The sequence below is a fragment of the Liolophura sinensis genome, chromosome 7, assembly GCF_032854445.1.
Source record: "Liolophura sinensis isolate JHLJ2023 chromosome 7, CUHK_Ljap_v2, whole genome shotgun sequence".
Lineage (NCBI taxonomy): Eukaryota > Metazoa > Mollusca > Polyplacophora > Chitonida > Chitonidae > Liolophura > Liolophura sinensis.
In genome coordinates, this window is record NC_088301.1 from 58,131,489 (window position 1) to 58,144,726 (window position 13,238).

Here is a 13,238-nt window from a genome sequence, read left to right on the forward strand (position 1 = left end):
TGCTGATATTCCCACGAAAAAACTTCAGGAATCACTTCATCAAGAATGGCCCTCCCGGATGTATTGGGAAGCGAATCCTAGTGGTTGGATAAATGAAGAGCTCTTTTCGGACTACTTAAGGCATTTTATTCGCCATATTAGATGCAGTCAGGAAAAAAAGTTCTACTCATTCTGGGCAACCACGAGACACATATCTCACTAGCAGCAATTGACATTGCAAAAGAGAATGGTATAGTATTGCTAACAATACCCCATCACACCAGTCACAAATTGCAGCCGCTGGACAGGTGCTGCTTCAAATCATTTAAGGCGGCATATTGCCGGGCAATAGAAAACTGGATGCGGTCCAATCCAGGCAAAACTGTTACAATATACGAAATACCTGAATTTACAGCGCATGCCCAGTTGCACGGCCTCACAGTTCAGAACATCTTATCAGGATTCCAGTTTACAGGAATTTTTCCCTTCAACAGAGATGTATTCTCCGAAGTCGATTTTGAAGCATCATCAGTGACGGATTGGAATATTGAAGTTGGTGAAAACACAACACCAGCTGATCAACAAGAACCACGTGCAACACCCGCTCCCCAGCCAGGTCCAAGTGCAACACTAGCTCTTCCCCAGCCAGGTCCAAGTGCAACACTAGCTCTTCCCCAGCCAGGTCCAAGTGCAACACTAGCTCCCCAGCCAGGTGCAACACTAGCTCCCCAGCCAGGTCCAAGTGCAACACAAGCTCCTCCCCAGCCAGGTCCAAGTGCAACACTAGCTCCCCAGCCAGGTCCAAGTGCAACACTAGCTCCCCAGCCAGGTCCAAGTGCAACATTAGCTCCTCCCCAGCCAGGTCCAAGTGCAACACTAGCTTCCCAGCCAGGTCCAAGTGCAACACCAGCTCCCCCGCCAAGACCATCTCATTATGTCTCCTGCTGATATTGTTCCATTCCCAAAAGCTGGGCCCCGAAAGGCTACCAACAGGGGCCGAAAGAAAGGTTCTAGAAGAATCCTCACAGACACCCCAGTTTGCAACGGCATAGCTGCAGCTCAGGCCGAAAAGGCGAGTAAGAAGCGTAAGGCTAAAACAAATGTAAACCAAAAAGCAAAGAAGTCTTTGTTCCAAGCAGATTTGATGGCATGTCGCTCAAAATCACCGTCAACATCAAGTGAATATGACAGTGATGACATGAGTTTAAGGGACAGTAGCGAGACTGAAATTGACTCGGATCTAAATGACGAAATTATTGAGGGTGATTTTCTTGTTGTGCAGTTTAAGGGTGCTAAGTCTAACATTGCACATTACATTGCAAGAGTGGATGTGGTTGGCAATGACGAATACGAATGTGTTTTCTTGCAGCGAGAGGTTAGTCGCCTAAATACGATTCCTACATTCATGATCAATGAGAATGACAGGGCCTCCTTTCCACAGAGTGATGTGATCAGAAAGCTCCCTGTTCCTAAACGTCTTGGCGGCACCGCTCGTGGGGAAGGCAAGCTGCAATTTCCCTGTGATTTCAATCGATGGGAGTTTCATGTTTCACTACATTAAATGGTGACGCCTAATTATAGTCAGGGTGACTCTTACTATTACTGTAACTGTTAAGAAGTATTGTTTGTCTGACATTTGCCTAAATTTGTTAACTTGCAATGTTCACAGTGTAGCCTATAATTTTGTTGACTTTTGAGGATACGCGGTTTCATTAATTAAGGATGCTAAGCCAGTAGTCTAGTGTTACTGATAATTTCTATAATTAAATGCACGTTCCAATATTGTGTCATGCATCTACATGTATTCGCTGAAGGAAAATAAAAACATGTTTGTTGGAATTTATTTTTGATGTCTCATGTATCCCATACCATTTGCTGAATGACCCAACTCTCCTCGAGTCTGGCCCAACTCTCACCACCCCCGGGGAGACTTGGGCCGATCTGCCAAATCATGGAAATTACGTTTTTTCCTCAAAAGTTTTATCATGAAGTTAAAATATTTAGTATGACCAAATACCCTAGTACATTCTCTAGTTATAAACACTTAAAAAGTTGGGTCATCTATAGGAAAGAAACCTCACTCAGATTTATGAAAAGTGGCCCAACTCTCCCAAGCCTCCCCTAGTTAAACGTGTTAAACTTCGTCGTGAAGAGACAGGTTAGTAGGCCTACCAATAAATGTGTAAGAAGGGAGAACCACCTGCCTAACAGGAGCGAAGTCAGTTTTTGCGAGAATGAGTAAGAAGAATCAAGGAGTACATATGACTAACATGCGGATAATTCATGGATCATGTACATGAGGGATAAAAAGAGATACGGTAGGTGAACAGAAGGAATAGGCGTGGTGAACAGGAGGATAAGGTGTGGTGATACGGAGGATTAGGTGTAGTGAATAGGAGGATTAGGTGTAATGAGCAGGAGGATTAGATGTGGCGAACAGGAGGATTTGGTGTGGTGAACACAAGGGTTAGGTGTGGTGAACAGGAGGACTTGGGTGGTGAATAGAAGGCTTAGGTGTGGTGATAAGGAGAATTAGGGATGGTGATGAGCGGGATTAGGTGTGTTGATAAGAAAGATTATGTGTAGTGAACAGGAGGATTGGGTGTGGTGAAGAGGACCTCTATGTAGAGAATAGGAGGATTAGGTGTGGTGAACAGGAGGATTATATGTGGTGAATGGGAGGATTATGTGTGGTGAACAGAAGGATTAGACCTGGTGAACACAAGGATTAGGTGTGGTGAACAGGAGGATTATGTGTGGTGAATGGGAGGATTATGTGTAGTGAACAGAAGGATTAGACCTGGTGAACACAAGGATTAGGTGTGGTGAACAGGAGGATTATGTGTGGTGAATGGGAAGATTACGTTTGGTGAATAGGAGGATTATGTGCAATGAACAGGAGGAATAGGTCTAGTGAACAGGAGGATTATGTGTAGTGAACAGGAGGATTATGTGTAGTGAACAGGAGGGTTAGGTGTGGTGAACAGAAGGATTAAACGTGGTGAACACAAGGATTAGATGTGGTGAATAGGAAAATTAGGTTTGGTGAATAGGAGGATTAGCTGTAGTGAACAGGAAGATTATTTGCGGTGTAAAGGATGATTATGTGTGATGAACAGAAGGATTAGGTGTGCTGAACGTGAAGATTGGGTGTGATGAACAGAAGGATTAGGTTTTGTGAACAATTGAATTAGGGGTGCTGAACAGAATGAGTAGGTGATGTGAATAGAAGGATTAAGTCTCGTGAATAGGGCTGTGAGGTGTAGTAAAAAGAGGATTAGGTGTGTCGAACAAACTCATTAGGTGTGGCGAAAAGAAGGATTAGTTGCAGGTGAACAGGGGTTTAGGTTTGGTGAGCAGAATGGGTAGATGTTGTGAACAGGGTTAGGTGTGGCGAACAGGAGGATTAGATATGATGAACAGTAGGATTAGGTGTGTTGAATAGGAGGATTAGTTGTGGTGAACAGAAGGATTATGTGTGGTGTATAAGAGGATTAGACATGGTGAACACAAGGATTAGGCGTGCTGAACAGGAGGATTAGGTGTGGTGAATAGAAGGATTAGTTGTGGTGAAGAGGAGGATTATGTGTATTGAACACGAGGATTATGTGAGGTAAACAGGAGGATTAGGTGCAGTGAATAGGAGAATGGTGTGTAGTGAACGGGAGGATTATGCGTGGTGAATAGGAGGATTAGGTGTGGTGAACACAAGGATTAGGTGTAGTGAACAGGAGGATTAGGTGTGGTGAACCGGAGGATTAGGTGTGGTGATTAGGTGGATTAGGTGTATTGAACAGGAGGAGGATGTGTATTGAACACGAGGATTAGATGTGGTGAACAGGAGAACTACATGCAGTGAATAGGAAGATTAGGTGTGAAGAACAGGATGATTATGTGTGGTGAACAGGAGTACTAGATGCACTGAATAGGAGGATGGTGTGTAGTGAACGGGAGGATTATGCTTGGTGATTAGGAGCATTAGGCGTGGTGAATAGGAGGATTAGACGTGAACAGGAGGACTAGGTGTGGTGAACACAAGGGTTAGTTGTGGTGAACAGGAGGATTAGGTGTGGTGAATAGCAGGATTATGTGTGGTGAATAGGATTATGTATGGTGAACAGAAGGATTAGACGTGGTGAACACGAGGATTATGTCTAATGAACAGGAGCGTTAGGTGTAGTGAACAGGAGAATTAAGTGTGGTGAATAGGGAGATTAGGTGTGGTGAATAGGAGGATTAAGTGTAGTGAACAGGAGGATTATGTGTGGTGAATAGGAGGATTATGTGTGGTGAATAGGAGGATTATGTGTGGTGAAAAGGAGGGTTGGTTGTGGTGAACAGGAAGATTAGGTACAATGAGAAGAAGAGAGAATACATGTGTATTCTGAATTTAGAAAAAACTAACGACGTCTGTACAGATGACTATACCTTTATCATACGGGTAAATAGATATACATCGGACACGCAAGGGTAACTTCAGTATCCCCTCCAGCACCGTACAGGTCTGTATAGGGATCATTTCGTTTCAGTTTAAAATAAGGCCTAAACACTGGATTTCTACCAAGCCAGCCGTATAGGTCAGGTGAGTGTATGTTTTATATCTAAATTTCATTCTACAGCTTGGACGAATACAGCATATAATAGAATACAGCATATAATAGAATCGCCATTATAACCAAGCAGTAACGTTATCTAAATCTGACAAATGTTTTTTATTTATTTTCTCTTTGGGAAAATGCATACGTTCCATGCAGAGCTGAGACCGAACTGAGAGCTGGACCATTTAATGTAAATAGTATTTTATTTTCTCATTATGATAAGGCATTATGACATACGTTCGTTGTAGACAACTGCATCCAAGTTACATCATGTAGACCTACTGTCCCGTGTAATCCATGCCAAACATCATCTGGCTTATATCTCTACAGAGTCCTTGTACAATGAAATAGTCAGAATGACAAATAGACCTCCACATTCCTCATGACATGTATACACATGCAATTACTGTTCTCAAAATAATCAATTTAGCATGACCACGATTTTCCTTATTCTTGCTGGCAGTGAAGTCATAGCGTATTTGCGATGTGTGTGTGTGTGTGGAGGGGGAGGGGTTACTGGGTGAGAATTATCACTGGGTAAACCATTTTCCCTCCTTTTTAAAATAGACAAAATTCTGATAGGTGCAAATTCTAACACACCTCCAAAAACTTTAAGAATATAAAAAAGCGAAATGTGCTCAAATTGACAATCTGAAAATATACACAGTTGCCGTCCTTGTCATGGACGCTGGGGCGGTTCCATTTCGCTAATGAAATAGGGGGGCTGGGTTGTGGTGTCAGAACGTCTGTTTTCTTATAGATTTGACAGCACACATTTTCCGAGGACAAAGGCAAAATGAACTGACATATAATTGGTTAGGCAGTTAAGATTAAAGGTGAATTATTTACCATTGCCGACACCATGTGGCCAATAGGCACTTGACCTGTGTATGAGACATAAAGAGGTGGCATCAAACAACAAGCATATGTATATGTAGGTACTATATCTGGACAAGCACAACGGTCTCTTACTTGCACGCCTTCCAAAAGCGGCGGATTGCTATATTATATGCAAGCGATGGGAGTGAACAGCTTGTGCTGGATGATTGCAGACATCTCCCGTGATGCAGGAATGGGCGCTACATAAACTGCTGTCTACGCCCCACTGCAACCATTGTTGTGAGCCACGCTGGTGTTGGAATACAAGGGATAATGTCCGTGAGTCCAGCCTGTGGAGTTGCATACCGCTAGAGGCCGTCTGAAGAACAACACCGCTCTTTGATCAGTGTTTTACACTCAACCGTTGTCTGTGACTTATGTCAGCGCGCCTGGCTCCATAGCTACCGTCACCCAGACGCAGAGTGAGACCAGAGTAGAAGAAGTTGTAGGCCTGAGTATGCCGAAATCGACTCCACGTGGTCATCAAATTCTCAAATCAAATATTACCATCTAAAGAAGCACCTTCCATTTAAGCTTCAACTGAATCTACAAGTTTCTTCACGAAATAAATCGTTCACGCCTGATAGTTTTTGATATTAGTTTGACTTAAAATCATCATTCCTCTGTCGTCGCAAAACTGATATGTTCAAATTAGAACTGGAACTGACATAGAGGGGTGCTGGCGGGAAATGTGTATTCGTTGGTCAATAACAGTCACGTGCCTCGCTCTGATTGAGCATTCGTTCTCTAACAGTAATATGTATCGGCCCTACTATATTGCTTGATATCTTCTATCAGAGATGCTTAAATATGACCTCTCCAGGACGTGGCTACAATATTGCCAAAAGTGGCGTTCAGCCATCATTCATTCATTCTATCAGAAATGGATATTTCATCACGTCTGAAACCAGGTTTCTCGATTTGGATTTATGCCGCTAAAACCCAGATTGCAAGTATGTTTACACCCTATACCGACTCACCTTCGCGTCTTATCTCATAATAGAGACCTATAGTTAGAAGTTACAAGTTGAAACTTGTAAGTTTGACTTCAAATCAGAATTAGTTTACCTACGCTGGTTTTAAGTTACAAGTTGAGGTGGTAACTATTATCTAAAGGCGTCTAATCCTCACTTAAAAACGTCTAACCTACACATTCAACACATACATCAAATTCGAGGCATCAGGGACTAGCACCTGTTGAAGAAAAATACGGATAGAAGACATTACGAATAAAAACGCCAAGAAAATGGAATGAATGCTCTAAGGGTTAAAGATCTATTGTATTATTTACAGATGTGAGTACAGAGCCCACCACAGAGTTGCCACTGAGTTTTACAAGGCTTGCCATTGATCATGGAGAGTACCCCAGTCCAACACGTCTTAGACCAAGCTTATGATTATGTGATAGGTAAGATATTCTACCACGACGCGTAGAATTTGATACATAGAGCAGACTAGAAAAATGGCTTTGAGGTACATTAGAAATACTCGCATATGGCAGAAATATATATGTACATTACGTATATATATATATATATATATATATATATATATATATATATATATATATATATATATATATATATATATATATATATATATCAAATTACGTTCTTTAAGAATATGATACTAAATTCGCGAAGCACTAGATTCATGTAGATGCTAATTCTCACCGAATCCCCAAGAACTAAGAGAGCGGGGGATGTAGTTGCTACAGTTGTGTAAAGCCTTTAACTATTGGGGTTACAGTTGGCGCAGGTACGAGTGGTTGTGTGATAGCGAGTCGACTGTCGGAGGACCCGGGAACTACCGTCTTGCTGCTTGAAGCCGGAGGAGACGACCTAGAATGGGAAGAGATCGCCATACCTGGCAGTTCAGGGTTGATGCAGTGCTCTAAGTACGACTGGTCATTCCGAGGAGTTTCACAAGAGAGTGCGTTTAAAGGTTTTGAAAACCAGGTGAGACAATTTCTGCTTGATTCTACCATAGTACAATATAAGAAATTTGTTTCCAATAATATATTCTCAATCAGCACAACAATGCAGAGACACTTCGAACAATGGTACTGTATAAATCACGTCGATATATCACCTGAGAAATCTGCCACAGGCCTCGACCATTCCAAGAGGGAAAGTGCTCGGAGGGTCAAGCGCCATCAATTATAACATGCACATGCGGGGAACCCCACACGACTATGATATATGGAAGAACATGGGCTGTACAGGCTGGGGTTACGCAGACGTCCTTCCTTACTTCATCAAATCTGAGACATGTCTTGTCAGTGATCTTCTAGACGGTGGTAAGTACACATGATGTTTGATAACAGCATTACATTAAGCATTTCATTATTATTACTGTATTAAAAGCCAACTGTTTTTTTATTATTATTAGAAAATGAAGACTAAATTCTAACATAGTTTATTTAAGTTATGCAATTGCGCCAGAACCATTTTCACAAACTGAGTTTCAGTTTTGGTGTTTACGATTGGGATCTAGGTTTTCGAGGCACCTCAGGACCAGTTATCGTAACTGAAGCAAGGTTTTCACCCATCGGAGATATCTTTGTCGACGGAGGCAAGGAAATGGGCTATAGGAAAACTGACTGCAATGGACCAGATCCTATTGGTAACTCTTACAACTTACACTTTTTTGTTTATGTATATAAATGTATATGTCTGCTATATGCAAATATCAGTCTCATCAATGTACTAACAACGAGTCAGAGATACTTACAGAACTTTCATGACTACTTTCAGGATTCATGGTTGCTCAGTCTAATATTGGAGACGGCATTCGGCAAAGTTCCTCAGAAGTTTACCTCCGAAAGGCTGCCACACGCCCCAATTTGCACATCGCTACCTATGGTCATGTGACAAAGGTAATGTCTGCAGACATTTCCTTTCGTGAAAAAGGGAAATTATACATATATCTACTTGGTTGTTCAAGATTGTATTACTTGTAAGGCGGCTTTCATATTTAGGGGTGAAGGACAATGGACGAAGTGCTTGGAGTAAACAGTCGCCCTTTCCTGAGCATCTGACAAACCTCCTGGCCTTAGGCTACATAGCGACGCTTAGCGACGCTTAGCTGATTGAACCAACAACATCAAACTTAGAAATGCGTACGTGTGTTTTTATTTGTCACCTCGACCGCATTGGTGAGGGACTCCTGGGTCATTGCCCCACCCAGGCGCATTAGCCACCTTGGCCACGGAGGGCCCCCATTTGTATTAGCTCACCTGTAAGAAGAGGGGGGTGGGGAAGTGGCAGTGTCGGTGATGGTGTTCAGTTAAGCTTATTTAGGCCTTGTATTTAGGCTCAAATACATGGATTGAATTTTAAGCTTTTTGTAGTTCCCTAGTCTAAGGTATGGTGCACAAATGTACACACAGATGGAAAGTAAACTTTTTGTTTTTAGCTCCTGTATAAGGGGCACTCATACATGGTTTGAAGATTAAGCTTTTGTTTACTGCAATAGAAATTATGTTTTTCTTTTATATTTATGCCCTTCTCATCGAAGTTTGGGCAGAGTGTATTCTAGAATCATTCTGTCTGTCCTTCAGCCTGTCTGTAGACACGATTTTATCCGTACTTCTCTTCCCAAACTATTCGGCTGATTTAGATAAAACTTACCATACATCTTCCATAATATCTGAACTTGTACAGGCTTAAGTCTAATGACAATCCGGTAATTATTATCATAATTACCTCTATTTAGGACTTTGTGTAATGGTGTTTTTCCGGGCATGTATTCAGATTTTTTTGAAGCAACGCTTTCTAAGGCACTGAACCTATTTCCTTGAAACTGAAGCATACATCTTTCCTATAATCTAAACGTGTGCACGTTAAAGTTGAATTACAATGGGGTAATTAAGTTCATAATTACTCCCATTCAGGTACTTGGTGAAATAATGGATTTTCAAGTACACAGATTTTGTCCGTGCAACCACTGCTATAGTATTACACCAATTTCCCTGAAACTTTGTGTATATCTTATATATCTTCTATACCTCTACATGTCTAATAATAATGACAGTCTCATTATTATTTTTATTTTCATAGTTACCCCAAGTACATAAATAACAATGCTTTTCATGCATGCACACAGCTAAATGTACAAGGTGAACACACGTTGTGATATTTTACCCAAAGTTCTATATTTCACACGGATAATATCTGTGAAAATCTGAGAATAATATCTGTTATTTGCTTTTCACGATGCCATTCTACTTTCTTTAGGTATAGAGGTCAGCATTTGAACGTATCACCTGTTTGAACATTATGCAGTTTTATGAACTGCTCATCATGCGAGCTACCAGTGTTCTTTGGATGCCTTGTTTTATTTAGACACCCATGAAAACAGGGGTAGTTTCGAGGTCAAACTCTTTTATCGTTAAAAAAAGGTAAAAAAGTCCCACTGTATCAGATGACCTGTCCAAAAATGTTAGGCAACTAATCTGGATCACATTAACTGTAACATGGGTGTCTGAAAAAAGTTTAACAAAAAGTAATTTTGAGCAGACGAATGATGCAAAAAATTGAGAAGCTAAACGTTAATGCACTTGAAAAGTTCTTAATGGAAACAGGTGCCATTTGTACCTCTGTAATCTCTGAGACAGGTAATGGATAGATTAATGTCAACAAAGGTTGTCTAACATTTTCCACAAGTGACATGACACTATTTTTACCTTTAACGACAGGAATTCGATCTCGAGACTCCCCATTTAACAGATCTTGTATGGTTCATTGTCATTACGTACATAAAACCATTATAATAATGTATATCTACAATTATAATCGATATCATAAAGCTGAAACTAAATATCTAAATTAATTTTTTAATTCACACATTGTCATGTGTTTTCTCCTTTGTTTTTTAGATTTTAATCCATAATAATATTGCCCGAGGCGTAGAATTTATTCGCGGAAATAAGCAGAGCAGTGTTCGAGCTAAACGTGAGGTGATTCTGTGTGCTGGAACGATCTGTACGCCACAAATACTAATGCTTTCTGGCATTGGACATCGATACCACCTGCAGTCTCACAAGGTAATGTGCCTATATAGGGCGAAGTTATAGGCATGATATATGCATTTACTTTTGTGCCTGTTGGTTAGCTAAATATCCATTTCAAACATCGGTGATTGAATGGAAAAGGCATTAATTTGGTGTAACACACGTAAGATAAATATGTAGAAAATAATTTCAACTTTCAGATTGATGTAATTGCTGATTTACCCGTTGGTGACAATCTTCAAGATCATAATACTTTTTTTGGGCTGGAGTTTGAAATTGACAAACCTTATGCTGCAATGATGTCCTCGCCAGAGTCAAAGGATTTGTACGACCGTCTTCGCATAGGTGAATATATTTAGCTGCACTATGTGTAACAATTTATTTCTCTTTAATTCACGTACAATATATATCTTGTTTTAGTTATGCAATTTAGTAAAAGTGTTATTTGGATGTAACCATTGACCTTAATATGTGACATATCCATTTTACTATCGTGATGTTCACTAATTGTTTGTCTTCAAGGTCCTATTGCGACAAATATCCTCGAGGCGACCGCCCTTGTGCGCTCCGACCTTCAGGAGCCTGGAAACCCCAACCCTGATCTTCACCTTGTCCTGATAAGTGGGATGCTGGGAGCAGTAGAAAACTCATCTTTCCAAAGGAATACAGCCATGAAAGGCGAGGTACATCCTTTACATCGTAATTTTGATAGCCATGTTGTCTCTAATGAAAATTCTAATAACTGCAGGTTAAACTTGTACTCTTGGCAATACACTAGTGATATTAATTGTGATCGGTTGATGGTATGTTTACTTTTGATTCCTTCGAGGGAAAATTTGCATTATTTGGACATGATTTCATCATCTTTGTTGAATAGCAGGCAGTTGCACAGCTGCTAAGTTAACAAAAGTCAAAAAGTCTAAATGCTTTCCTTTAATAAAATTTAAATCTGCTTGATATAATAATATTCAAGGACATAAGTCGTACATGAAAATTGTATATGACATTACAGAGGTAATCGTCGCCTAAGACTATGGCTGTTAAGTGTTAATAACTCTGTTTTATTTGAATAGTTTTGGGATGCAATGTTTGCTGGGAATGTGGGGAAGCATGGGTTTAATATTAACCCCTCCGTGACACATCCCCGAAGTAGAGGAAATATTAGACTCCAAAGTGCGGATCCTTTCCAGCATCCTCTGATTGATCACCAAACCTTAACCCATGAACAAGATATCAAAACGTTGATCGAAGGTAGGCCTTCGCTTTGCTGTTCCCAACACTGTAACAACATTCAACATTTATTGGTCGAAATTATCCTTATGCCTGAGATATGACGTTGCAAAGATTGATGTACCTGCTGGGCTTTTTTTGTACTCATAAAGGATAATTTACTCGACAGTCGGTAGTTGTGTGCAATTCCATACAGCTCATCGTTGAATGGACTGTTGGTTCACTGGCACACGACTTGCTCTAGAATTCATTATGTTATCCAAGATAGCCAAACCTAGGTGCGAAAATCAGCAAGTCAGTCAAACGTCAGTGAATTTGATGTAATGAGAATGTCCGCTGAACGTGAGGTAAAATGAGACAGGGTAAATTGTTCTGTACCTATAAAAGTGGTCAGATCGCGTTGTCCAAGTCAAATGTAAATCAGTTATCGTACATACCACTATATTGTCATCTGAGTCATAAGAAAATACAATTTTTCCGTACCACTTTATATCATTTTCTACATTTTTTGTTCTGTATAATTTGTTCAGGTGTGAAGTTTATCCTCTCGCTGACCGACACCAAGCCGTTCAGGTCTGTTGGAGCAAGATGGACCGGTCGAGTGCTTCCAGGATACCAGAAGACACCATTCACGGACGAGTATTGGGAGGAAGTGATCCGCACACTGACACACTACACTTATCACCCCGCTGGTACGTGTAAGATGGGCAGACCGGACGACCCCACAGCCGTTGTAGACCCAAAACTAAGGTGTGCATACAACATTAGGCAACGTTTCACTAAAGTTGTAGATCTTGCAGTTAATTGATCAGTCAGATTATGGTGTCGCTATATCCATGATGATCGTCGCTATATCCATTATGAACGTCCCTTTTGACATTTGTATGCTAACCGTCATCAATGGTCATCCAATAAGTTTGCCGTAATTCCACCCTTCAAAGATGTCGAGAAGACATGTTAAATGTTCCATGCATGTAGTCAAACTTAACTTTCATGCCACACAATCTCCAATTAAAATCACACCAATTAAAGCCGAATATATAAAGAGAGCTCTCATTAATCACACCTAGATTTCTAATATATTCACGCAAAAATCCTCTTGGGGTTTTTCCTCATCACGATGAGTAACAATTCATTATCCCGCAATATTCTGAACAGAATAAGGTAAAGCTGTAGACAGGAATGTGATGTAGTGACGGTAGATATCTTGTAACATGTTAAAACCAATGTCCTGTAGTGCCGTGAATACAGCTCCAACAGCACTTCGTGATTTATTGAGCTGATGGTCTTTTCGTACGGGTTAAAACCCTTCCTACTCTTCAATCTAGGATGGCATGTCCGGCACTGAATGAAAAACGTAAGAGTCGTTAGTATTATTGGTTTTGTATTTTAGGGTGAAGGGTGTGGACAAGTTGCGAGTGGCAGATGCCTCCATTATGCCGGAAATCACCTCCGCTAATCTCAATGCCCCATGCGTGATGATTGGAGAGAAGGCGGCGGACTTAATCCGAGGACGAACGATCTCTCCCAAGCTGTAG

At 40.8% G+C, this 13,238-nt stretch overlaps 1 protein-coding gene across 1 annotated transcript; it reads left to right on the plus strand.

Annotated features, from left to right (window-relative positions):
• The first annotated feature begins 6,809 nt into the window (after positions 1-6,809).
• On the plus strand, positions 6,810-13,238 carry LOC135471070 (uncharacterized GMC-type oxidoreductase Mb1310-like). The gene is made up of 11 exons (XM_064750116.1): positions 6,810-6,864; positions 7,206-7,414; positions 7,566-7,755; positions 7,953-8,081; positions 8,213-8,334; positions 10,336-10,503; positions 10,671-10,815; positions 10,993-11,153; positions 11,544-11,721; positions 12,231-12,450; positions 13,094-13,238. The coding sequence occupies exons 1-11, from the start codon at positions 6,810-6,812 to the stop codon at positions 13,236-13,238; spliced, it is 1,722 nt and encodes a 573-aa protein (XP_064606186.1).

What these genes read in the sequence shown, in the direction of transcription:
- LOC135471070 (XM_064750116.1), top strand. Translation starts at nt 6,810, where the DNA reads ATGGAGAGTACCCCAGTCCAACACGTCTTAGACCAAGCTTATGATTAT. An exon ending in CAGTGATCTTCTAGACGGTG is followed by an intron (nt 7,756 to 7,952) that starts GTAAGTACACAT and finishes ATTGGGATCTAG; the next exon opens with GTTTTCGAGGCACCTCAGGA. An exon ending in CCTATGGTCATGTGACAAAG is followed by an intron (nt 8,335 to 10,335) that starts GTAATGTCTGCA and finishes TTTGTTTTTTAG; the next exon opens with ATTTTAATCCATAATAATAT.